At 38.7% G+C, this 25,169-nt stretch overlaps 1 protein-coding gene across 2 annotated transcripts in view; it reads right to left on the reverse strand.

Moving 5' to 3' along the window:
• Window positions 1-25,169, reverse strand: part of camsap2a (calmodulin regulated spectrin-associated protein family, member 2a) — a 180,610-nt gene that overhangs the window by 16,809 nt on the left and 138,632 nt on the right. The window contains exons 7-12 of one of the 2 annotated variants that reach the window (XM_072274141.1): window positions 13,883-13,976; window positions 13,168-13,270; window positions 12,012-12,094; window positions 6,905-6,977; window positions 3,767-5,948; window positions 549-682 (exon numbers count right to left, since the gene is read on the reverse strand). In XM_072274141.1, the coding sequence (XP_072130242.1) occupies window positions 549-682; window positions 3,767-5,948; window positions 6,905-6,977; window positions 12,012-12,094; window positions 13,168-13,270; window positions 13,883-13,976 (2,669 nt within the window). Of the gene's footprint in view, window positions 1-548; window positions 683-3,766; window positions 5,949-6,904; window positions 6,978-12,011; window positions 12,095-13,167; window positions 13,274-13,882; window positions 13,977-25,169 lie in introns of both variants that reach the window. The other variant, XM_072274140.1, reaches the window with a different exon arrangement.

Genomic DNA, 25,169 nt, shown 5'->3' on the forward strand with positions numbered 1-25,169 from the left:
CGGGCGTCGGAGTTTGGAGTTAAATTTCGACGCTGTCTATAAGGAGTTAGTACATTCTCCCAGTGAATGTGTGGGTTTTCTCTGGGTGCTCCACTTTCCTCCTACAGTCCAAAGACAGACTGGTCAGTAGCTTAATTGGTCATTACAAATTGTCCTGTGATTAGGCTAGGATTAAATAGGTGAGTTGCTGTGCAACACAGCTCATTGCACTGATAAAGACTGTTTCGCGCTGTATCTCTAAATAAATAAATATTCGATTATCAAGCCTGACATTAAGGGAGATATTAGTGTGACAGGGGGTTGACGGATGTGGAGCCAACAATGACTGGCCAAATGTGGGCTCAGTGATATAGTAACTCATGGCTTGGGAAGACCTAAAGGACACATACACACATACACTCACATGTAACAGTACTCACTTGTCTCCAAAATAAAACTAACATAATCACATTCTACTATTGTTCTGCAAATCAAACACAGTGATAAAACATTTACATTTAAATCTATTTTATTAATATTTACATGTTAAATCTATGACTATGCAATACCTCGCTTCTTCCTTCTTCTCTTCCATCTCTGCTTCTAACTGCTGTTGTCTGATCTGTTTTTCCTTCTCCCTCCTCATACGTTTCTCCAAGAGCGCGGCTCGTTTCATTGCAATTTCCTCAGCTTTCTGATCATCCTTCAAAAAGAGTGTTTCATGAGGAATTCATGATATTTAGTTTCCATTTCACTTAAACAGATGAAGTTCATACTATTTGATTGTGGAAGAAACAGGTTTACCAGAACACAGTATGGGTATCGCACAAAAACATAAGGTACCTCAACCTCTAATGGTAAATGTCATCTTTTCATGTTAAATCTCAACTTTTACACAATGGTTCCAGAAGACAGGTTGAAAATTGAAAGTGTGGGGATTAATGCCACAACTACTTAAACCAGCTCAACTGAGAAGATTCAGCACCATCATACCCACAGCACTACTCAGCAAGCTCCAAACCCCAGGCCCCTGTACTATTCTCTGCAACTGGATCCTTGACAAGTCATTATGGATCAGTAGTAACATCTCCTCGTCATAGAATCAACTCTAGTGCACCTCACAGATACGTGCTTAGCCTACTGCTCTAGTCTCTCTACACCCATGTCTGTGTGGCTAGGCATAGCTTAAACACCATTATAAATTTGACAACGGAATTATTGTTAGCAGAATTTCAGATGGTGATGAGGAGCAGTACTGTGGTGAGATGATCAGTTAGTTGAGTGAAGTCAAAACAAAACCTTGTACTCGTCAAGAGTAAGACCAAGGAAATGATTGAGGACTTCAGGAAGGGGAAGTCAATGGAACACACAACAGTCATCATGGAGGGATCAGCAAGAAAGGGTGAACCGTGTCAAGTTCCTGAGTATAACCTAGAGGTTAGCACAACACTTTACAGTACCAGCGACCAATATTCATTTGCTGCTACTGTCTGTAAAGAGTTTATATGTTCTCCCCATGACTGCAAGGGTTTCCTCTGGGTGCTCCGGTTTCCTTCCACAGTCCAAAGACGCACCAGTTGGTAGGTGAATTGGTCATTATAAATTGTCTCATGATTAGGCCAGGTCAAATCAGGTATTGCTGGGTGGTGTAGCTCGAAGGGCTCGAAGGGTCTTCTCTACGCTGTATGTCAATAAGAATAAACAAACAATGAAGATCTATCCTGGGCCCAACATATTGATACAATTACAAGAAGGAATGACAATATTTCATTTGGAATTTGAAGAGATTTGGTATGGCACCAAAGACTCTTGTAAACTGCTATCTCTGTACTGAGGAGAGCATTCTAACTGGTTGCAGCTCAAGAGTGGTATGGAGGGGCCAATGCACAGAATCAGGAAAAAGCTGCAGAACATTGCAAACTCAGCCAGGTCCATAATGGGCACTAGCCTTGCTGGCATTGAGGACATCAAAAGGCAATGCCTCATAAGGATGTCATCCATTATTAAGGATCCCCATCACCCAGGACATGCCCTCTTCTCATTGCTACCATCAAGGATGTGGTACAGGAGCTTGAAGAAGTGCACTCAATGTTTTAGGAAAAGCTCCTTTCCCGTCCACCATCAGATTTCTGACTGGACAATGTACCCATGTACACTACCTCACTATTTTCTTTTCTTTGTGCTCGCTCTTAGCACTACTATTTAATTTAATTTATATATATTTCTGATTGTAATTTGTAAATTATTATTTCTTGCACTGTACTACTGCTGCAAAACAACAAATTTCACGACATATGCTAGTGATATTAAACCTGATTCTGAAGATCATTTTGCTATTAAGGATTAGATTTGGTAATGAATTAATAGATATCATGACTTCTGATCACGTCTGTAAATTATGATGCTTTCCATGTCTATTGAGGATAATGTTACTTTCCATTTTTATATATTTCAAACCAGCATGGTAACAATGCCTTGAGGGAATCTTTGCCATAATCCTGATTCTTCAACTATTGCGACCAAAATGTGGGGAAAGGACTGGTAAATTAAAATTCTTCTCTCAATACAAGCAAACAATCAAAGGTGCCCACTCCCAATCAAGTTATTCACCCTGGTCATTTTTTTTTTGTGATTTAGAGCAAACATAGCTTTGCTGTTTTGCGATTAAGCCCGAATTTTTCATGACAAATTCTAGTTCCAACTGTGGTGATAGGTGGATCTACTCCATTCAAGTAAACTGTTAATGAAACTAGAGCAGCTTTGCAATTGCACCCTATAAATATGGTATTGAGAACATTTCAAAAACATGTTTTTGTTTTACATTTTAATCTTGAACAGTGACTGCTGCTTCTAATTAGAAAAGACAGTTGTTAATTTACAGTTATTTGAAAAGATTACTCAAAAGCACATAATTGTTCATCCTCAGTAAGTGATCGCTGGGATATTGGATCATAGAAAGGTAGACCATCTAATTTGTATTTGTTTATGATTGTTCAACTAACCATACATTAATAGAACAATCATTTCAATAGGTAACTGGTTTTAAAGAAACATACAAGATAAATGCAAGATAGGAAATGGGAATGGAATTGGTTGTTCAGAACGTAGGGGGGTTGAAATGTTTCTTTACCAGATTTTAAAAAATAATAATAAGTAATTAATTGGAGAAATCCCTAATCATGTACTTAAGTTTATCAGCTTAGGGCAAAAGTCTTTTTTTTCCATCTTGGATTCTGAAACTCCTCATCAATTCCAACAGACGTTGTAAAGGGCTAAATGAAGATAATGAACTTATGCATTTGAACTCAAGGCTCTTATTGATTTGAGTACTCCTTCGCTTTTCAAGATCAGCACAAATAATGTAGGTATTGACCAAACAAAAAATCAAACAGGATGTGGATGATGTGAGGGAGCATTAAGTAGAAAACGATTAAGTAGAAAATTGGGAAGAATATTCCCTATGAGATTTTCAACAGCATGTGGAATTGAATTGAGATTTTACAGATGAAAGCAGCCCCAAAAATAGACAATATTTAATGAAATTATGACAGCCACTGTCTGCAAAAAACAAGTAATTGTAACTGAAATTACAAAACCAATACATTGGACTGTTATTCATGCAAAACACCACAGCAACTTCAGACATAAGTTGACCTTTGATTAAAGAAGTTGCTGTTGGAGTTGTATCAGTGTCAAAAACATGTGGAAAACTATCAATCCTCACTTGCTTCAGTTAATATTAATTCATACGATTTAATCTAAATAAGCAAAATTATTTGTCACTTACTTTAAAGAAGAATCCACAACACAATTTCTGTTCCTCACAGTGTTCCTTTTCAGCATCGCCATTATTTGCTTCATCTGCTTCTGCTTCTTCTTCTGACAGCTTCAGTTCAGAAAGGGAAACTTCAATTAAGCTTGCCTTTACTGTCCGGTCAACAGGATGTTTTCTTTTGGTTGGAGAGTCTTTAAGAGATTCAGAATTTTCTTTTGGCACTATGGGCACTTGTGAAGTTTCCGGTTTTACAGGCTGCTCATAATCCTCTTTCTCTGCTTTTAAAAGCTTTTCATTTGCCGCTTCACCTTCCTCTTTCTGTGGCACTGCCACCTCATTAGTTGATTTTTCACATGCTGCTTTTGAAGAGTCCTCAGGTTCTTCATCGCCTAGGAAAATGAATGACCTAGTCTGGGTTTGGCTGAGGGCAAACTTCCTGAGATGAGGAAGACGGTCAACAGAACAGGGGGGTGTGAGTACACGATTTAATGCTGTTACCTTTAACTCATTTGGCCTTGTTTTTGAGTTCTTAACGTGAGAGTATGAAGACCTTCTATGAACAGTTTGAGGAGATCGCTGAGTAGAACGAGGCGATTCACCAGAAGAGGAAAGAGAAGGAGATTGTGACCCAGTTGACCGCGAAGAAGACCGAAGCTCTCTTACATGCTTTTGTGGCGATGATGATTGAGGAGGAGGAGGAGGAGAAATTACCCATGCTTGTTGTTGTTGCTGTTGTTCTCTCATCTGCATTATTAATTCCTGCTGGTTTGCCAAGCGTTGCATCTCTTGTTGTAGGGCATGCAAAGCTGTATTCATTTTCTCAATTAGTCTGTTATATTCCACAATGTCAACATCACCCAATGCTTCTTCTGTGGGGCTATTTAAATTCCAGCCAACTTGCTTTCCTGATCCAGCTGTAAAAGTTGAAGACTGAACACCCTCTCTTTGACCATTTGCAGAGTTGCCCATCATTCTAATTGCTTCAGGTTTTAAATAGTCTTTCTCCTCACTGGACCCAGATCTGTCTTCCTGTTCACCAACAGGTTCTTCTTTCACTGTAGAAATGTCATCACCCTTCTTTCTTACTACATTCAAAAAAGCTGTCCTACCCATTTTTTGCCTTTGTCTTGTGAAAACAGCTTCAACCTTCTTCTTTTGAGCTTCAATGGCTCGACGTTTCTCCTCAAGTTTCATTTTAAGTTGAATCATTTCAGATGCCAGCAGCTGAGCAGGATCTCTGGTTAGCTTGTTGGGACTTATCTCAGGTATCTGGCAATTGGAAACCACACCTGGTGTGCAGAGCTCTGAACTCTCTGGAGTGGTCTTTTGGGAACTACTGCTGCTCAACCTGGCATCAGGAATGTTCAACTTCCTAAATTTTTGTTCGGCAAAGCTGGTCATTTTAACAGCAGAACCAGGAGAAATGCTACTTTCAGCTTGTATAGCTAAGCAGTTTGAACCTGAAATTAAAATGTTAGGATCATCACTCTTGAAATCAGAGTCATGAAGTTTGGAAGTATCCTCCATGTCTGAATCCATACTAACTGTGTAATCTCTCAAGGAAAAGTCTTCATCAATCGTTTCCTGAATATCCTCAGACGGAACATGGATCCCTGTGTCCACCTCAGTATTATCAGTCAAGGGACTTGTAGCACCCTTCACCTCAGTAATAGAATCTAAGCTGCAGGTTTGATTCATTTTGGATTTCACAGAAATATCATTAGCATTTTGAACATGTAGCAAAAAACCATCAGCTAGTTGCTCATTTTCAAGTTCTAGATAAGGCTTGTCTACATCATGAATTATTTGTAGAGCCTCTTCAATACTAGGTGGCCCATTGTGATTACCATAGTCTCTGACATCAAAGCAATTTTCCTTTGGTCCATTTGATACTGCATCCCGCATGAATCGTCTTTGCAGAGTGTCCATTGCTGAGCCAGGCCCCTTGGCTGAGCCTTTAGTTGGCTTCTCGTGACTGTGATTAGACAGATGAGTTTCTTCTGTTCCATTACTCTGTCCATTTATTGGCTGCACAGATTCATTTCTAACTGAATGTTTGGGAGTGTTGTTAATGTTTGACATTAGACTGTCATTACTAATTGATCTAATGATCGCCAGGTTATTTTTGGTGGAAGAATCAATGTCATTGTCTGTATCAAAGGAGATATTGAATGACACTGCTTGGGGAAAAGATCTGTTGAAGGAAGAAGGCCTTATATTAAATACTCTTATTTTAAGAAATTGATCATATAACAATACAGTCTAAGCCCTAATCCAAGATCAATCCAACCCTTCCCTCCCACATAGTGCTCCATTTTTCTTTCATCCAGTTGCCTGAGAGCCTCCTAAATGTCCCTACTGTATCTGCCTCTACCACCACCCTCGCAGCATATTCATGCACCTATCACTTTCTGTGGAAAAAAATATCTGCCTCTGACATCCCCCCACACTTTCCTCCCAACACCTTAAAGTTAAGTAGCTATTTCCATCCTGGGAAAATATATCTGGCTGTCCACTCAATCTATGCCTCCTGTCATCTTGTACATCAAGTCAACTCTCATTCTCTTTCTCTCCAAAGAGAAAAGCCCTTGCTCAGTCAACCTATCCTTATAAGGTATGCTCTCTAATCCAGGTTTCATCCTGATAAGTCTCCTCTCCACACTTTCTAAAGTTTCCAGATTTTTCATATAATGAGGAGACCAGAAGATAACATAATACCTTAAGTGTGGTCGAACCAGGTTTTTACAGAGCTGCTATCAAAAATTGATAACCAAATGAACATATGGATAAAGTCCCTTAGTCCTTTAAATCTGGTTCATCACTCAATCCTAGTTGATCCAAATGCTGCCGGCAACTTTGATCCAATCTACCCATGGTAACTTTTCATTTTCTTTTTTTAAATCAAGTATCTGGCATGCCTCTGATTCCACCACTTTTTAAGGAAGATTGTTTCAAGGCCTCATAACCCTTGGAAAATATTGCGGCATCTCTGTCTTAAATGGGCAATCCCTTATTTTTAGACTATGACCGGTACTTCCAGATTCTCCAACAGCACAAAATACTGTCTTTGCATCTACCATGTCAAGACTCCACTGGATCAATTTCACACAAGATAATCCTCAATAAAACGCCTTTTAAAATGTCACTAACCTTTGTTTCTTTTCAGGCCAAGTCCCAGCATAACCCTCCACATAAGACATGGAGGTAGATCGACGCATGCTTCCTAAAAGGAAAAAAATTAAGTAACTTTAGTTATGAATTGAAAATAATCCGACACCCTCAGGACTTTGGTAGTCTTGGAAAGACAAGTGCCTTATATTATTAGATATAAATCCTATTACTACAGCAATACATTTTTAATTTACTTAAGATGTTACACAGAAGTGTAATAAATTTCCACTAAGGTGTTTAAAGGGAGCATGGAAACCAGGGTCCCATTGAATTTAAAGGAAGTATGAGAAACAGATCGAAGCAAGCCTGATCTCAATCAAGATTTTCAAACAATACAAAAGCTGATTATCAGATTGTTACTGTAGGTGCAATGCCTTTTTCATAGACAATGTCAGAATCTCGATCTTTCTGTTAAAAATACCAAATTGTACCTCAAAACTTTAACAGCTTATGGAACAACTAGTATTTCCATATTATTATTAGTCCAAAAAAGAACAACTTAAGGCCCTTTGTAATATGCATTGTATTTTATTCCAAAATAAATTAAATATTAATATAAAATACATCCCTCCTGAATCTCTGTGTAGGATACAAATTCCCTCTGCATGACTTAACTCATCCCAGTTTATTTACAAGCCTCTGTGATTCTAATACTTCTGAATCGAGGCTGTTGTAATCAATCATACTGTTCCTTCTTCTGTCCAGAAAAGTTCCATTAAGTTAGCACAGAGTGACCAAATCGATCACCTTTCTCACTGACGCTCCTCAATTCTGGCTCCCTAACGCCTCCTATTTCCAGTTTTTATTCTCATGCTGAATCGTCTATACAAACCCACTGACTCCTTACATCGGCACCTTCTAGCAGCCCGACAGTTTTGCACAGAATAATATGTTCCACTGACTCTAGCCATCAGGTGTCTTTGGCCATTCGTCAAGAGGAACATATGAGCTGTTGATTCTCCATTATCTTAAGTACCCTCAAACACACAGACCTTTCCAGTATAAAAACACAAATGCTGGAAGAACTCAAAAGAGCAGGCAACATCTGTGAAGACAGAATCTGAGACAATATTTCAAGTCAACAACCTTTCATTAAAACTGGTCAGGCTTGTCATCTGAACTCATTTAATTCAACATTATGCCTTAATTGCAGTTGTAGTTCCTTGAGCTTATGTTGAAACACTAATGACACAAATTAGAGTAGGTGTGTCACATGACCTTAACTCAATGCAATACTTCTGTCATAGACTAACAGATCCTCCATTGCAAGTTTAGCACACACTTTTGCTTTTGCACTGTATAAATAAATCCCAGGATTCATTCACTTTTGTTTCCAAAACAAGACAGTTTTTCAAATTGTTCAGTCACCTTTAGTGATTTGCTGCAAATACTTTGTCAGGTTTCTCTTATTACTACATACATAATTTCTTCACCCTATTAAAACCTTCTCTTTGACCTAATTTGATCAAAATATTCACCCCCCCTCGGAAGTTTTCATGTTTTATTGCTTTACAACATTGAATCACAGTGGATTTAATTTGGCTTTTTTGACACAGATCAACAGAGAAAGACTCTATAGCACCTCAAAAATTTAATGGCTTCTGGAACAACTACTATTTCCATATTATTATTAGTCCAAGAAAGAACAACTTTTCAGCAGGCACCGGAAGGCTTTTGAAGGTACAGGATAAAACGAATGTAGGGAAATCCTGGAGGAAAACTGATGCAGTCTGCAAGACCACTGCACCTAGGGAGAAGATCTGTTTTCCAGCAAGACAATGACCCCAAGCATAAAGCCAAAGCGACAGAGAAATGGCTGAAAAATAACAAAGTTAATGTCCTGGAGTGGCCAAGACAGAGTCCAGACCTCAATCCAATTGAGAATTTGTGACTGGATTTGAAAAGGGCTGTTACTTATAATCCCCATGCAGTCTGACAGAGCTTAAGCAGTTTTGTAAAGAAGAATATGGAAAAATTGCAGTGTCCAGATGTGCAAAGCTGATAGAGACCTATCCACACAAACTCAAGGCTGCCAATGGTGTGTCTACTCAACACTGACTTGAAGGGGTGAATACTTATGCAATCAATTATTTTGTGTTTTATCTTTGTAATTAATTTAGATCACTTCGTAGAGATCCATTTTCACTGAGACAAAAGAGTCTTTTTCAGTTGTTCATCAGTGTCAAAAAAAAGCCAAATTAAATCCACTGTGATTCAATGTTGTGAAACAATAAAACATGAAAACTTACAAGGGTGGGGAATGCTTTTTTCTAGGCACTTTATCTCTCACTGACTCAATGACCATTAATCCTGATTATATCTTCATGGCATGACTTTTACTATATATAGTCAAGTAGTTATATAAATAGATATGTTGCTAGATTTTGTTTCATTTCTGGAGTTCTGATTGAAGGATAGCTCAGCCATGAGCTAACTGAAAGGCAAAATGGGCTGAATGGTTTCTCCCTCTCCTTGTATCATACTGTGGCAATATTGGATAAGCCATTAGTAGGGTTGTGTGTCATACATTGTTCTCAGATGGCTTTTTAAAAAAAAAAAATCAATAAGTGCCAATGCTTTACTTGTACAAAAGACATGATCAAGTACATCTGAATTTGAAGAACTTCAGGGAGTTGAAGAATGAAGTAAAAAGCAATGTTTCAACAATGACTTGGTAAAGAGGATAAGCCATATATTTTCACTTGTGCAAATAAAGCAGATCTCAGACTTAGTTCTTCCTGCAGAAGAGTCCAAATGGTCTCAGAGAATGAATTAAAAGAAGTGAAAATTTTACAATACAACATCAAGCTGGTTAAAATATTTCCTTGCAAATAATTTTCAATACTTACTATTGATACAAATTGTTTGTTCAGGAATACCATTAAAAATATAAACTCCAGAGACCAGAAACAACAAGTTGGAATGATACTTTAATATGAAAAAGCATTATGCATTATTCTGCAAAGATGGGCCAGTTTACTTTATAAATCAAATTTAAATCGAAGCAAACAGTGGTACAAATCAATTACTTAGCATTCAAGTGTTAGTAAAATCAGTGAAATTTGCTCTTTGAACTCATCAGTTTCAGTGGGGATATCTGAACTGCAGCAGAAACAGATGCTTAAGACTCTTTAACATCCATAACAAAGTGAGCCAACTGTTGCTTACAATGGCTGGCCAACATGGTGATCCTGGGAGTTGTGATATAGTTAGTTAGTTAGTAATTTCTAGAATGTCAAAAAATTTCACATCATTCATAATACTCCACTAGATCTGCTGGGGGAAGTGAGGAGATGCCAGGAAATAGAAAGTCAAAAAAGGAAAACAGATGTTGTAAATCTGAAGTGAAATCAAAGAACCTGGAAATTTTCAGCAGATTAGGCTACATTTGCAGAAAGAGAAACAGACTCAACATTTCAGGTCAATGATCCTTCACAACCTAAAATATTAACTCTTTCCACCCCTCTCTCTGCAGATGCTACCCATTTTTGCCACTTTACTTTTATCCCTAGAAATTGATGTGTTAGGGAAGGTTAAGATGGTGGCTCATGTCAGTAAAATGGCAGAAGCTGAGAGATTTGAGACAAATGGAGAGTAAACAATGAGGAAATGTTGATATAAATTAAAGATTAAATAAGAGTTTAGGACAAGTTGAAGAATCAGTCAAGAATAGCGAAGGGCTTTAACGTGCATATGGTTTACCTCAGCGGTCCCGAACCACCGGGCCGCAAAGCATATGCTACCGGGCTGTGAGAAAATGATACGAGTCAGCTGCACCTTTCTTCATTCCCTGTCACGCACTGTTGAACTTGAACATAGGGTTGCCAACTGTCCCATATTTGCTGGGACATCCCGTATACTGGGCTAAATTGGTTTGTCCCATACGGGACCACCCTTGTCCCGTATTTCACCCACTAAGGTAGAGCGTTCCTATGAAACCTTTCGTGCCGAAATGGCGTGAAGCGAAGCAATTACCATTAATTTATATGGGAAAAACTTTTGTGTTCCCAGACCCAAAAAATAACCCACCAAATCATACCAAATAACACATAAAACCGAAAATAAATAACACTAACATATAGTAAAAGCAGGAATGATATGATAAATACACAGCCTATATAAAGTAGAAATCATGTATGTACAGTATAGTCGGGAAGATGAAGGCAAAACTGATTTGTGGGGGGAAAAAATCGGCATGTATGCGCATGCGCACATCACATGCGCACGTCACGCATGCGTACCATGCGCAAGGCTTCATGGTCATAGTAGTCTTTCCTGGGGTAAAGGGTCCCAGGATTTGACTGCTACTTTTGTCCCTTAACTGCAAAAGACATGTTGATACTTTTGTCCCTTAACTGTAAAAGACATGTTTTTTTACCCTAACTGTAAAAGACATGTTGAGATGAGTTTGACCCTACTTGAACACCCCCCACCCCCCCGCCCCCGGTCAGCCGGTCCGCAAGAATATTGTCAATATTAAACCGGTCGGCGGTGCAAGAAAGGTTGGGGACCCCTGGTTTACCTCATAGGGTGGTTGGTCATTGTAATATGAGTGTATTCTGGATCATCTGACACGTTGTGGATGTGTGTGGGCCTTCGTCTTGAAGGAATGTGGGGGTATGGCTGTGAAATGTCCGTACGTATTTGTGAAGTGTTGTATTGTAAATATATTAGCTGCCATGGTATGTTCGGGGGAGGGTGGGTGAGGGGATTTTTGTTTAGGGGTAAGATATAAAACAAAATGGAGGAAAATGTAATGCATTATGTATTCTGTATTGTGTCATTCCTTCAATAAAAATTTTAAAAAACAGTGAAGGGCTCTGGATTTTGTAATTGGGGACAAAATATACAAATGAAAAGAATTTTTGCCAATTTTCAAAAAACACTTGTTCCGCCTCAACCTCAGTCATGCCTCCAATTAAGGGTGCATCAAGCAACCCAATTCCTGTCACTGATCTAATCCAGTTACATCTGCTGGAAGTGTAAAATATGGAGTTTAACACATTTACTGATAGTACTATAGATTTGGAACCCAACAAAAGGAATTCAATTAGATACTGCAAAAGTATGCAACACATTTTTGTACCTGAATCTGAAGGATGTGGTCGGTGTTGAGTATGCCGCAGAGGCAGAAGTGGCTGTGATGGTAAAAATGTTGGACTCCCTTTGCTGGAAAAGAAGCAATTTTTTAGTCAGACTATGAATTTGTTGAGGTAGAAGCAAGTTTTTCCAATACATTCATTGCAAGCAGAATTATAAATGCGTAATTTATACTCATTATATAACAGAAGACTTTTTCTACAGTCTGCTAATTTTGTGTCTCACAAAACCGTCAGTTAACTAAATAATAAGGCATCCTGACAACTTACCAATTCAATCACTGCTATAACCAAGACCAAAAAGGAGCTGAACTCATTAGTACTGCATGAAAATCAACTGCAAGGCTATGTTACTGCAAAATAATATTTTAAGCTCTGAGTGACTGTGCTATCTTGAAAGACCACCCAACTTTTTATAAGAACAAATTTACAGAGGGTCAAATCATGTTAAGATTCCATTCAATGGATTCAAATTTGCATTTGTGCGAACTAAAGAGATGAGATTGCAGCTTGTATCTGTACTGTAGTTGCATACCTTTATCTGATGGCCACGAAGATGTCTGACTTTGCACAATGCTGAACCATACATATTTGGAGTATTATGCATTGAAAATGGACTAACTTTAGTGATTATAGTTTTATCGGGGTTGAGAACATTCACTGTGATGTCTAAGACTCCCGTTTTATATTGATGGGTTTGTGTACTGGCAGGCATCTTCCCTGTCAATAGGAATGGTGTGTCCATTACAATACAGACGCAATTACATTGGTCAGTGACACCTCATCAATCACAAAATTAATGCCTGCCTATTGAGTATTGTTGAGCTGTAGCCAAATATTGCACATAACAGCCATGATGAAATCCAAAAATGTGGTCTTTAAGACAAAATTATTTCAATGAAGCTACAAACGGAAAATAATAAAATTTAAAAGTCATCTTGCTCACTTGTAAAGGATTTTATCTTTTGAAGCACTTACAGGAATTCAATTTCTTTGTTTATATATACAAACTAAGAAATTAGTCTGTGTACATCATTTAATTTAACAGCTCTGCTGAAGCAATTTAATCTGGTTGAAATTAGATTAGCTTTACTTATTTCCTGCTGGAAATATATGCTCTTAAATAATTCAGCAAAATTCTACCTGCAATCAGACTCAGAGTTGGGAGAAGTTTCCAAGAAGCTTTTTCTGGTAGCATTTGATATCAGGAAAGCAGCAGGTTTATTTCTTGTTGTGTGAAGTGGTTCTGCTAGGAATAAAGTTAAATAATTAATACAGAAACAATCAGAAAGCAGAAACAATCACATAGTACTAAGATGAGCTTTTGTAACACACACAAAATGCTGGAGGAGCTCAGCACGTCAGGCAGCATCTATGTAAAAAAGAGTAAACATTCAATGTTTCAGGCCGAGACACTTCTTCAGGACTGATGAGCTTTTGGGTCTCTACAGCAAGCACAAATATACAAATGGTAAACGTGTGTGTTTGTTCTATGTTACCAATAAAGGTATTATCTCCTCTTAGATTCGCGGGGATCTTGTTCATGGGTTAACTCCCTGCATAGTTTACTTGTGTAACATTGGGAGAATCTTCATTATCCTTATTCTTTTAATAGGTCTGTCACACAAAAGCATTTAAATTGGGAATGCTTGACAGTGTTATTTTTCCACAGCCAAGATCAACACATCTCGATGGCAACAGAAAACAGGCAAAGCCATGAATGACCACATCAGGTAAACAGTAAAAGATTGAAAAGAAAATTTCTACCACTGAGTATTCTTTGCATCAGACAATATCTCCAGAAAATGACAACTGAAAACACCATCAACATATCATAGCATCAAACAGTAATATTTACCTTCTAACTGAAAAACCAATCTGGGCTGTACAAAAGGAGGTTTCACAACCTCAAACCACCAAAACAGCTCTGCCATGAAAACCAGATAGTTATTCTGCAAAGAAAAAATAAATATTAAAGCTCAGAAGGATACAGATGTAAAAATTACACATTTTATATAGGAACAGCTGCCTTTCCCTGTTAAAGCACATCCACTGCCCACTGGGGGAATATGAAATACTTGGTTTGGCTTTTGTTCATCACAAACATCATCTAAGCATAAGATCCTCAAACATCAAGAGATAACTGAAGAATCAGTCATTCACCTACAATTAAAACACTTTAACATTTCCCAAGATGGTAACAGGTTACTAAACTAATTAAAACACTTCCCAACTTTTCTATTTAATCAATGAATCGGCCGAACAATTGTTCTGTGCACAGACACTGAATATTGAGAGAATGAATGAATTTCCAAGGGTCCTTTCATATAGAGAATCAGATGACATCACTCAAAAGCCAGTTGAGACTTAGTAATACAGTTCATTCCTCTAGCGAGGGGTAGCCAAGTGTAATCAGCTCTTTCCTTTTAAAGGAAATAATGTCAACATTCATAAACAGGAATTATTTTTACAGATTCACAGATACATGCAAATGTTCAGCTCCAGAGAGTCAAAATCAGTACAACTACCTTTCTCCAAAAAAAAACATTTTGGCTTCATATGTGTTATTCTAAAAAATGTTACAAGCTTGGAATAACAAAATGGAGATAGGGAAAAAATCCTGAATTCAGAATCAGAATCAGATTTAATATCACCGGCATATGTGTGAAATATGTTAACAATATCTGTTAATGACAGGAGTATCAGGAGGGAGAAATGACTGAATATAGTCTAGAGTAGACCACATTACTAATACAACTCCTACTTTAGGCATCTGCTGTTTCTTTTGTCAACATTGGACTATAGAGTACATCTAATTCTTTAAAAAAAAGTTGCCTTTTTGTATCTAATTTCCACAGACTTGTCAAGTTGTAGAACTCATCCCAGTTTATATAGACTTGCCATAACTTTAAAGCAGCTCTTTTGAAATAATACTTCTGAATTACTTATATGAGTGGTTAGTTTCCACTTAAAGCACATTATAAACTTAAATGTAAAATGTTAAATCTTAAATTTCAAATGCAATCTAAAATGTTTCAAACAGGAGATTTATGTATAATACATATAATTATTTTATAAGGTGTAAGAGAAGAATTGCGCATTTGTTAAGACAGATATTAAAATACAGTAATAAAATGCATTGCACCTCTGACAAAATATATTTAAAATGATTTAGACTTTAAGACCATAAAACACCAGAGAAGAATTAGGTCATTTGGTTCCTTGAGTTTGCTCTGTCATTCTATCATGGCTGGTTTATTTTCCCTCTCAACCCCATTCTCCTGCCTGCTCCCTGTAACTTTTGATGCCTTTGCCAATCAAAAACTTATCAACAACCTCTGCTTTAAATACATCCAATGCCTTGGCCTCCATATCCATCTGTGGCAATGAATTCCACAGATTCACCACCCTCTGGCTAAAGGAACTCTTCCTCATCTCTGTTCTAAAGGACGTCCTTTCTGAGCCTGTGTCCTCTGGCCCTACAGTTTCCCTCTCCTCATCTACTCTATCAAGGCCTTTCAATGTTCCATAAGTTTCTAAGAAAATCTTCCCTTATGCCACACCCAATCCTTCTAAACTTGTGTGAGTACAGGCCCAGACCCATCTAATGCTCCTCGTATGTTAACCCTTTCATTCCTAGGACCATTCCTGTGCCAATTCACTATGGATCCCATGCATCTTAATCTTCCGGACAAGTCTCCTGGGTGGGACCTTCTCAAATGCCTTACTGAAATCCATATAGACAGCATCCACAAATTCATCCTCATCAATCACATTTGTTACCTCCTCAAAAAATTCAATCAAGTTCGTAAGACATGGCTGACCCCACACAAAGGCTATGCTGAGTACCGTTAATTAGGCCATAATTTTGCAATTGCTCATAAATCCTATACCTGAGAATCCTCTCCAGTAACTTTCCTACCACTGATGTGAAACTCACCAGTCTATAGTTTCCAGGATTATCCCTGTTTCCCATCTTGAATAACGGAACAACATTAGCTACTCACTAGTCCTCCGGGACCAGGTCTGTGGCTAGGGAAGACAAAGATATTGGTCGAAGCCCCAGCAATCTCACCTGTTGCCTTTCAATAATCTGAGGTAACTTCCATCAGGCTCTGATGATGTATCCACATTAATGTTGTTTAAGAGACCTGACTTTACCTCCTTCTTTATCTCGAAAAACCCATGAAGATGATCCTGGGAATGAAAGGGTTAACATATGGTAGAAAATTTGGTCCTGGGCGAATACATAGAAATGATGTACTTTCGTCCTTCAGGAGGCCAAAAGATTGGATTGTGCTGGGCAAAAGTTATCCCTTGCTCATATGACTGTTTACAGCTCCATACACACCACCTGACCAGTGCTACACTCACAGCCACACTATTACTAGCAGTTCAGTCAAAGTGACTATCGAGCTGTGTCTTATTGTACTCAGCAGCCAAAGTCTCCATAGAGTCACATCTTCATAACTAGCCCATCAGACATGCTCAGCCATTGCCTCCTTGGGGAGAAAGGGAAGGTCCAGCTGACAAGACAGTTAAAGCACCAGGGCAAAACCCAACACCAGAATGATCAGAAGCTGGAAGAAAAGGAATATGAAGAGGGTGAAGAGCCACCAAGTCCAAACTTCAGCAACTAGAGCCCCATGTCAGGCTTCCCTGAAGAGAACTCCACTCTGATTGTACTGCAAGGCAACTTTGATCCTGAAAAGCATTTTCATCATCCCCATAACATCCAGTACTTCCCGCACACTCAATCATAAATCAGTCAGATAAATGCATGGTAATTTAAGACAGTATCTTAGGAACAGTCTTCTATCAATGTGACACCATCAATTAATGCTACATTATACTCCAGTGCTATGAGTTCAAGCAAATCATAGGAAGAACACAATCTTTCTCTTCTATAAACAACCCACTGAAACCCAATTCAATTTTAGCAAGATATTACAGCGAGGAGGAGATATTATCACCAATCCGCACCAGACTGTGGTCTTTTGGTTAGGAAGTCGAAGATCCATTTGCAGAGGGAGGTACAGAGGCCCAGGTTCTGTAGCTTATCGATCAGGACTGTAGGAATGATGGTATTAGACGCTGAGCTATAGAAACTGAACAGCTTCTTGACATTGTCCAGGTGATCTAAGGCTGCGTGAAGAGCTATTGAGATTGTGTCTGCCATAGACCTACTGTGGTGTTAGGCAAATTGCAGTGGATCCAGATCCTTCCTGAGGCAGGAGTTTATTCTAGCCATGACCAACCTCTCTAAACATTTCATCACCATAGATGTGAGTGCTACTGGACAATAGTCATTAAGGCAGCTCACATTATTCTTCTTAGGCACTGGTATAATTGTCGCCTTTTGAAGCAGGTGGGAACTTCCATCTGCAGCAGTGAGAGGTTGAAAATGTTCTTGAATATTCCTGCCAGTTGGTTGGCACAAGTTTTCAGAGCCTTACCAGCTACTCCATCGGGGCCTGCTGCCTTACGAGGGTTCATCCTCCTTAAAGACAGCCTGACATTGGCCTCCAAGACAGAGATCACAGGGTGCAGCAGGGATATTAACAGCTGTAGTTATATGGTCCCTTTCAAAGCAGGCATAGAGGAGTTGAGCTCATCTGGTAGTGAAGCATCACTGCCATTCATGCTGTTGGGTTTTGCTCTGCAGGAAGTCTTGTTGACAAAGTACACAGACAGGTATTTGAAGGTGACTGACAAAAGAACACCAGAAGTAGTATGATAAAACTGAAGAGATAGGAGGAAGAGAAAGAGAATTAGAGAGAACCATGGAGTGGAGGAAGAAAGAAAGAAGGCTTGGGGTTTGGGGGAGAATGAGAGGGTCCTGTGGGGGAGGGGTGAAGGAGGAGGAGGACTGGGAGTGTGGCAGAAATGAGATAGTGATGAGTGTATAAGGGAGAGGGCTTGGATGGAGAGAAAGAGGTCCGGGGGTACGGGGCAAGAAAGAGAGAGCTGGCTGGTGTGGGGAGTGAGAGTTTGGAGGGAGGGAGAATGAGAGGGCAGCGGGAGTGAGGGCGAGTGATGCAGACCGTGTGGAGGGTGTGTGAGAGCAGTGGGAGGGAGAGAGGGGCAAGAGAAGTTCTTCTGTCTTGCACTGTTCCATTCTGCCCTCCATCAATGATGTACCCCAACCTACTACTAGACCCATTACATCCCCCCACTCTATTACCTTAACTGAACTCTCCAACCCAAACACACATGTTTTACTCTGCTCACTCACTCTCTCCCCACCCTACCCCTCCCTCTCAAAGACAATACAGAATTCAAAAATATTGGAACTCTATTCTTTTACAATGCCACTATTAATGCACAGCTGCTGGTTTTATTTTGATGCATGAATAATTGTAATTCATCACAAGAAATTGTTACCAAATGATTTAATAAAACATTATTAAGACCGAAAAGATTTAAATTTTGCTGCAATGTTATGATATTAATAATGAATACTACATTGGACAGAAACGATTTATTACTGAGACCAGTTAATAAACTGGTCAGAATCCTAAAATTTGTTTTATCTTGTTTTAATACTATGATTTTGTACAACTGTGTATTTCAATATTTGCTTTTTGAGCGATAGTCGTTTTATCGAAAAAGGACTGGAAACATTCCTTTCTGGTTTAAAAAGTTTTGTATACATATTGGGTTCAAAAAGGATTTGTATACATTTTGGGTTTTAAAAAAAAGGACTGGTGGGGGTATAAGGAAGTTGAGTAAAGCTGACTGTACATTTTTAAAATAGCTTAATGGGCATACTTCACCTCATTTTCACTATACAACATAACTCAAGATCAAATATGGGGCAATTTCCTTCTGGGCATGTACAATTAGTATGCCACATCGTGCCCTGTAGAACATTCATTCAGTCTTAAACTCATGGTAGTTCTGAAATATCCATAACAAATGCCTCTTAAGCCAGATTGCAGTTACTCAAAATGCACAAAATTTCAACATGATCTTACCAAATGATGTTTTGTTCATAATACATCATTTGCATCATCTGGCTTAATAAAACATTTATGGAAGTCTGTTTTACTGTAGCAGATCTGAAATTCTTGTCATAATTTTACTATCCTTCCGATTCTGTGCCTTTATGATTTTCAAGATTCATTTGACCTGCAATCTGTTCAGCAGCAGATGGCAGGTACACGGTTTCAGCATGTCACCACATTTGCACTCAGAAACAGAGCCTTGTCAACAACTATAAATAAGGTTAGCTCATTGCACGATTAACAAAGCAAGAACCAATGAGACAGAATAGGTAAGATTTCCTGTGCAAAATGAATTCCCCAAGATTTACTGTCAAGATTGTTACTATGGCTCCATATCCTTCAATGTACAATGCAGAAATTCAATTAATATACATAATTAAAATGGGAAGGGAATAGGAAACAAAAAAGCATGAGGCAGACAACTCGGGATTAGATAGAAAGCAAGGCTTATGGGGTGGTAACACAACCAATGAAGACATCAGCCTTTGTTCCAATTACTATGTTTGCAGTGAAGTTCGGCAGTGAAATGCAGTTCCTCCTTTATTTCTGTCTGCAGTCATTAATTAATTCTACTGATTCCTGCTCACACTCACTTTCAAATCATTTTCATGCATAACTTGAACAAAACATTAACACAGGAGAACCGTAATTTTGTTTTAAATTAAGTGCAGAATTAGAAAGCAAATGCTCAGAAAGAAATGGTCTCTACTCAATTTCACACTCTTTGGAAAATCTCATCTAACAAACATGGGACATGCAGGAAAAGTATTAAAAGGTTCCATCTGGTTCTGTCAGCTGTGAATGAACAGCACTCTGCAGTTACCAGGATGAACTATCCATGGACTTTTAACATTTATTTGGGAAAAACTTATAAAAAGATGAGCTGAGCTGCAAATTACATGTGGAGTAAATATAATTATATAGTGTGCTTAAAACAAGACAAATCTCAAATTCAGTCAGGACTGTCAATTTTCAAAAGTCCCCTTGGTTTATCTGCAGATAAACCTCTTTTGTAAAGGAAGGGCAAAATGGAGATTGTGAAAAACGTAATAAGTAAGGCATGCCAAGTAACCATATTTTTCCCAAAGCCATGCACGCGAAATGTCTCACTTTGATATTCTGTCCACAGTATTCATCAAGGAAGAAACATAGCATCCGGGGCTTTTGAAGAAAGGAACTGTAGAGCTCAACAGAAGTTCAGGAAATTGTGACAAAAGTAATGGAAAGGCTCCATATGATAACTGTACCATTTCAGGTAGTGTAGAACAACGTCATGAGATGCTGAACAATTCAATGATATCTGGGATTTCAGAAACAGGAAATTTTCTTACATGCTATTGACAACATGAATAGTGAAGTGTGACCCACAAGGTTCAAACTAGGGCCAACTGAATGGAAAATATATTTGCATTGAAATTGAACACCTTTTATTTCAACTCCATGGAATTAAACGTCCAAACTGTAGCAAGAAGATAAACCATCTTCAACTCTCTCCCACATTCAAGCATGACTGGGAAAAATGCCTGTGAGAGGTCATGGATACTATCAGTTAGACAGGCACTTAAATAAGCATGGCCAAGAAGGAAACAGCCTTAATGAGGGCAATTGGGATTAGTACAGATGGGCAAAAAGGTTGTCATAGACATAGTGGGCAAGAGATCATTTCTGTGTTATATGAATATGCCTAGTGTTGTTGCATTTCTAAAAGAGCTGAGTGAGCAGAAATAAAGGAGAATCAGGAAGCTTCTATATCAGTTTAGTCCCAGCTCATACACAGACAAATGAGCGTGGAGAAGTCAATGTAGTATTCTATCTTTGATTACTTGCATGTGTAAAATGTATCAGCTGCAATGTATAGAAAGGAAATAAAATTATCAACAGCCAGACAAGTAAGCGTTTTAATACTGCATTTGACTGCACAAGCAAATGATGACAAAGACTTGGCAGAGGACATGGAGATGGGATCGGGTGGGAAGCATAGCAATCAGGAGCAGGAATAGACCATTCAGTGGCTCATGACTACTCTGCCATTCAATACCACCATGGATGATCCTTTATTTCAGTACCATATGCCTGCTCTTACAATATGCCCTTTGATGCGTCCAAATGTCTATCAAACTGCTTTTAAATGTATTCAGCATAATGACCTCCGTTGCCTTTTGTGGTAGTCACCACCCTCTGAGTGAAGTAATTTCACCTCATTTCAGTTCCCATTGTCTCACCTCAAACCTGTGAACTTAACCCCTCATTCCAAATCACCCAGTGAAGGACATCATCCAGTGTTTCTAGCCCTGTAAATATTTGACTAAATTTCAATTGGATTCTGCCCTCATTCTTCTAAACTCTAGTGAATACAGGTACAGTCAACCTAATCTCTCTTCAAACAACAATCCTGTCTTTCTGAGATACTTATTAGAACATCTGTTGTGGTTTGTCTTACATCCTGTAAGCTGCTCATCCTTGACTATCTGTCATATTCTTTGAAAATTATAATTGGAATCACTTCCAGCAGAACTTCAGGCAAAAACACATTCCTTGATATATAAGCAACACACATCAAAGTTGCTGGTGAACGCAGCAGGCCAGGCAGCACCTGTAGGAAGAGGTGCAGTCGACGTTTCAGGCCGAGACCCTTCATCAGGACCCTTGGGTCCTGACAAAGGGTCTCGGCCTGAAATGTCGACTGCACCTCTTCCTACAGATGCTGCCTGGCCTGCTGCATTCACCAGCAACTTTGACGTGTGTTGCTTGAATTTCCAGCCTCTGCAGAATTCCTGTTTGTGTTTTCCTTGATATATAATTTGTTTAGTGATGTTAGAGCAGCCGAAAAGGGCTCGAATAATTTTATCTGGATTGTTTAGTAACCAGTACAATCTTCTATGTTGTAGTGTGCTGGGGCAAAGGCATCAACGGGTGATGCCAACAGGCTCAATAAACTGATTAGAAAGGCTGGCTCTGTTATAGGAGTCAAACTGAATACACTGGAGGTTGTGGTAGATCAAAGGACCCTACAGGAAATCCCGGCCATTCTGGATAATGCGTCCCACTCTTTGCATGCCACCTTGGCTGAACAGAGGAACACTTTTAGTAATAGACTAAGACAACTGTGCTGCTCCAAGGAGTGCTATATGAGGTCATTCTTACCCTCGGCCATTTGGCTCTATAATGAGTCAACCTATAGCCAGGGAAGTGATGGCCCACACCTTTTAGACTGCTTGTGGTAATCTATTTTTTATTCATTCTACTTCTCTTCTAATATTTATATCTGTGCACTTGTCATGCTACTGTGACACTGTAATTTCCTTTGGGATCAATGAAGTAGCTATCTACCTATCTATCTAAAGTTAAGGAGTAATGGATCCAAATTTTATACTGGGGGAAAAAATGCAAAAACCACCATAACCTGAAGCAGCAAATATTAAAACATTGTTTTGCAGGATAAAGTTGCCTTAAGTCAAATACATTACCAGGAATAGGGTCACTAGTTTCCTATAGATAGCAATTACTTAAGTGTCCAATATAACTTCACCAATAAATAAACATACTTTTCATGTTCTAAGATAATTAACACACATCAATATGCTTTAATAAATATGTTAAAACATTTAAATGCAACGGAAGAAACGGTATTAGTTAACAGCCAACATCCATTGAATCCAGTGAAATAGAGAAATGTGTTAGATCACTTTGAAAAGACATGTAAAGACTGCTCTCTATTAGAGCAGTGCACAGCAGGGAACTACCAGACACAAGTGGACTGGAGATTGATCACCTTATTTATACAGTGATTAGTCCCTCAATGTGTGCATGTATATAGATGCATTCATTCATAACACTTGAGATGGGCCCCAAAGCTGAATTCACAAGTGCAAGGACCCATAGATAGCAAGTCAGTAGATAACAAGGAATCTATGTACTCTCCCCAAATTGATGGGGGCCATTCATGATATTCTAAAGGCTGACTTCATGTGGTGAGCAGGCATGGACAAGTTACTAAAAGTGCCCTTATTGTATGATGTGCATTTCTGCATGATGTTTATCTCCAATAATATCTATCGCTTGCATTTAGGCAACATTGAATAATGATAACAGTTAAATATCCATACTGGCAGGAAGCAGCCTGAGGGATCCGGAACCTTGCTTTGCATTGTAAACTTAAATTACTTGGGAGAAGGAAAAGAGAGGCCAAGATCCAAGTGTGCTGATAACTCCAAGGTAGGTGGCCTGTGTACTGGGAGTTTGCAAAGCAGCTCTGATAAAGTTATGAGCAGATAAAATTGAGGGTGATACAGTTTAAAGTAAGGTTGTCTATTTGATATTAAGAAAGTTGAAAGTACCATAAAATCTGAAGATAACTGTGGATCACCAGTGCAAAAACTATAGCAAGAATTTCAGAAGCAAAGTTGTGATACAGATGCAACCAAGCATGAAGGCATTTAGATTGAATCGTGGAGTAATATGTCCTGGAATTACTTCAGAAAGCTGAGCCTATTTATTGAATACAGCTGGAAAAAACATTGTTCAATCACTGTAGCATATCTAAACTGTAATTATAGTGGAGTCAAAATTTCCCTCACTATAGTTCAGTGGCTAGGATTTTAAAATCACATTGTTTGAAATGACATGCACTGCCTCCTGTGACAAATAACAAATGCTATGAAACAGCAGTGATACAACAATAGCAAAGACCTGTTTTGGCTGTTTGTCCAGCAGCCAAACTGTGGATTAGTGCCCGACAAAAAGCTGTTTCAACATCACCAAACAAGTACCACAGCAAGAGGTACAGCTTTGATAATGAAATATAGAGAGGACACTGACATCAGGATCGCTGCTGGAGACTGGTATGGAATAGACTGGAAACGACTGCAGAAATGACAAACAGCTCAGCAGGGCTGTCTCCAGAAGCTCTGAGGCAGAATGGCAAGAGAATTACAGGATGCTACCCGATTCCGAAGAAGCTAGGTAAGAACAGGAATAATTTTCTTGACAAGACTTCTTGGTCAATCAACTTTGCTTTTTCACTTTCTACATTTAGCCTCCATGCACAAGATGGTCACGCTAAATAACTAAGTATCAGCACTGCTTCATCACACTGCCCACAGACAAAACAAGACATTCGCAGGGGGCTCCGGAGAAACCTGGACTACTTCCCATACCTTGGGAGCCCAGGATTATAATCAAAATGTACTTCACACCACTTTTTCTCAAATGACCAGCAAACCTTTGATCATTTGAGGAAAAGATCTCAAACTAGACACAAACCTATGCAGCAGAATACCCTGCTCACCTTCGTGATTCTGAGATTCTGAGAATCAGTCCACAGATGAGGAAAGAAGCATACAAAAATAAAATTCTATTAATTTTACTATCGTAACTTCTTAATGAAAACTTCAATTTTACTGCTTCCTCTAAGTACTGGCACCTGCCTAAGGTGCAAACTTACAGAAGTAAAGACGGAATTATACAGTAGATCCCAGTTATTTGTGACACATTGGGACCAGTACAATTTTGTCTAATTAAGTGCCTGCACCAATTAACTGAAGTTTCATGGAAATGGTTAAAAAAGTATAAAAAAGACAGAGTAACAAATTAGGTATTTTAAATGAAATTCAGAACAAATGAGAATACTACTAATAATACATTACTATAAAATGAATGAATGAATGAATTGACTTTATTTCTTACATCCTTCACATACACGAGAAGTAAAAATCCTTATGTTACATCTCTATCTAAACGTGCAATGTGCAATCATAGTAATTTGTAATAAATAGAACAGTCAATGTAACATAAAATACACTCAAATCAGCGTGAGTTAATCAGTCTGATGACCTGGTGGAAGAAGCTGTCCTGGAGCCTGTTGGTCCTGGTTTTTATGCTGCGGTACTGTTTCCTGGGTGGTAGCAGCTGAAATAGATTGACGTTGGGGTGACTCGGGTCCCCAGTGATCCTTCCGGCCCTTTTTACACACCTGTCTTTGTAAATATCCTGAATCATGGGAAGTTCATAACTACAGATGCGCTGGGCTGTCCACACCACTCTCTGCAGAGTCCTGCAATTAAGTTCCCATACCAGGCAGTGATGTAGCCAGTCAGGATGCTCTCAATTGTGCCCCTGTAGAAAGTTCTTAGGATTTGG

Source organism: Mobula birostris, chromosome 12 (genome assembly GCF_030028105.1).
Source record: "Mobula birostris isolate sMobBir1 chromosome 12, sMobBir1.hap1, whole genome shotgun sequence".
Lineage (NCBI taxonomy): Eukaryota > Metazoa > Chordata > Chondrichthyes > Myliobatiformes > Myliobatidae > Mobula > Mobula birostris.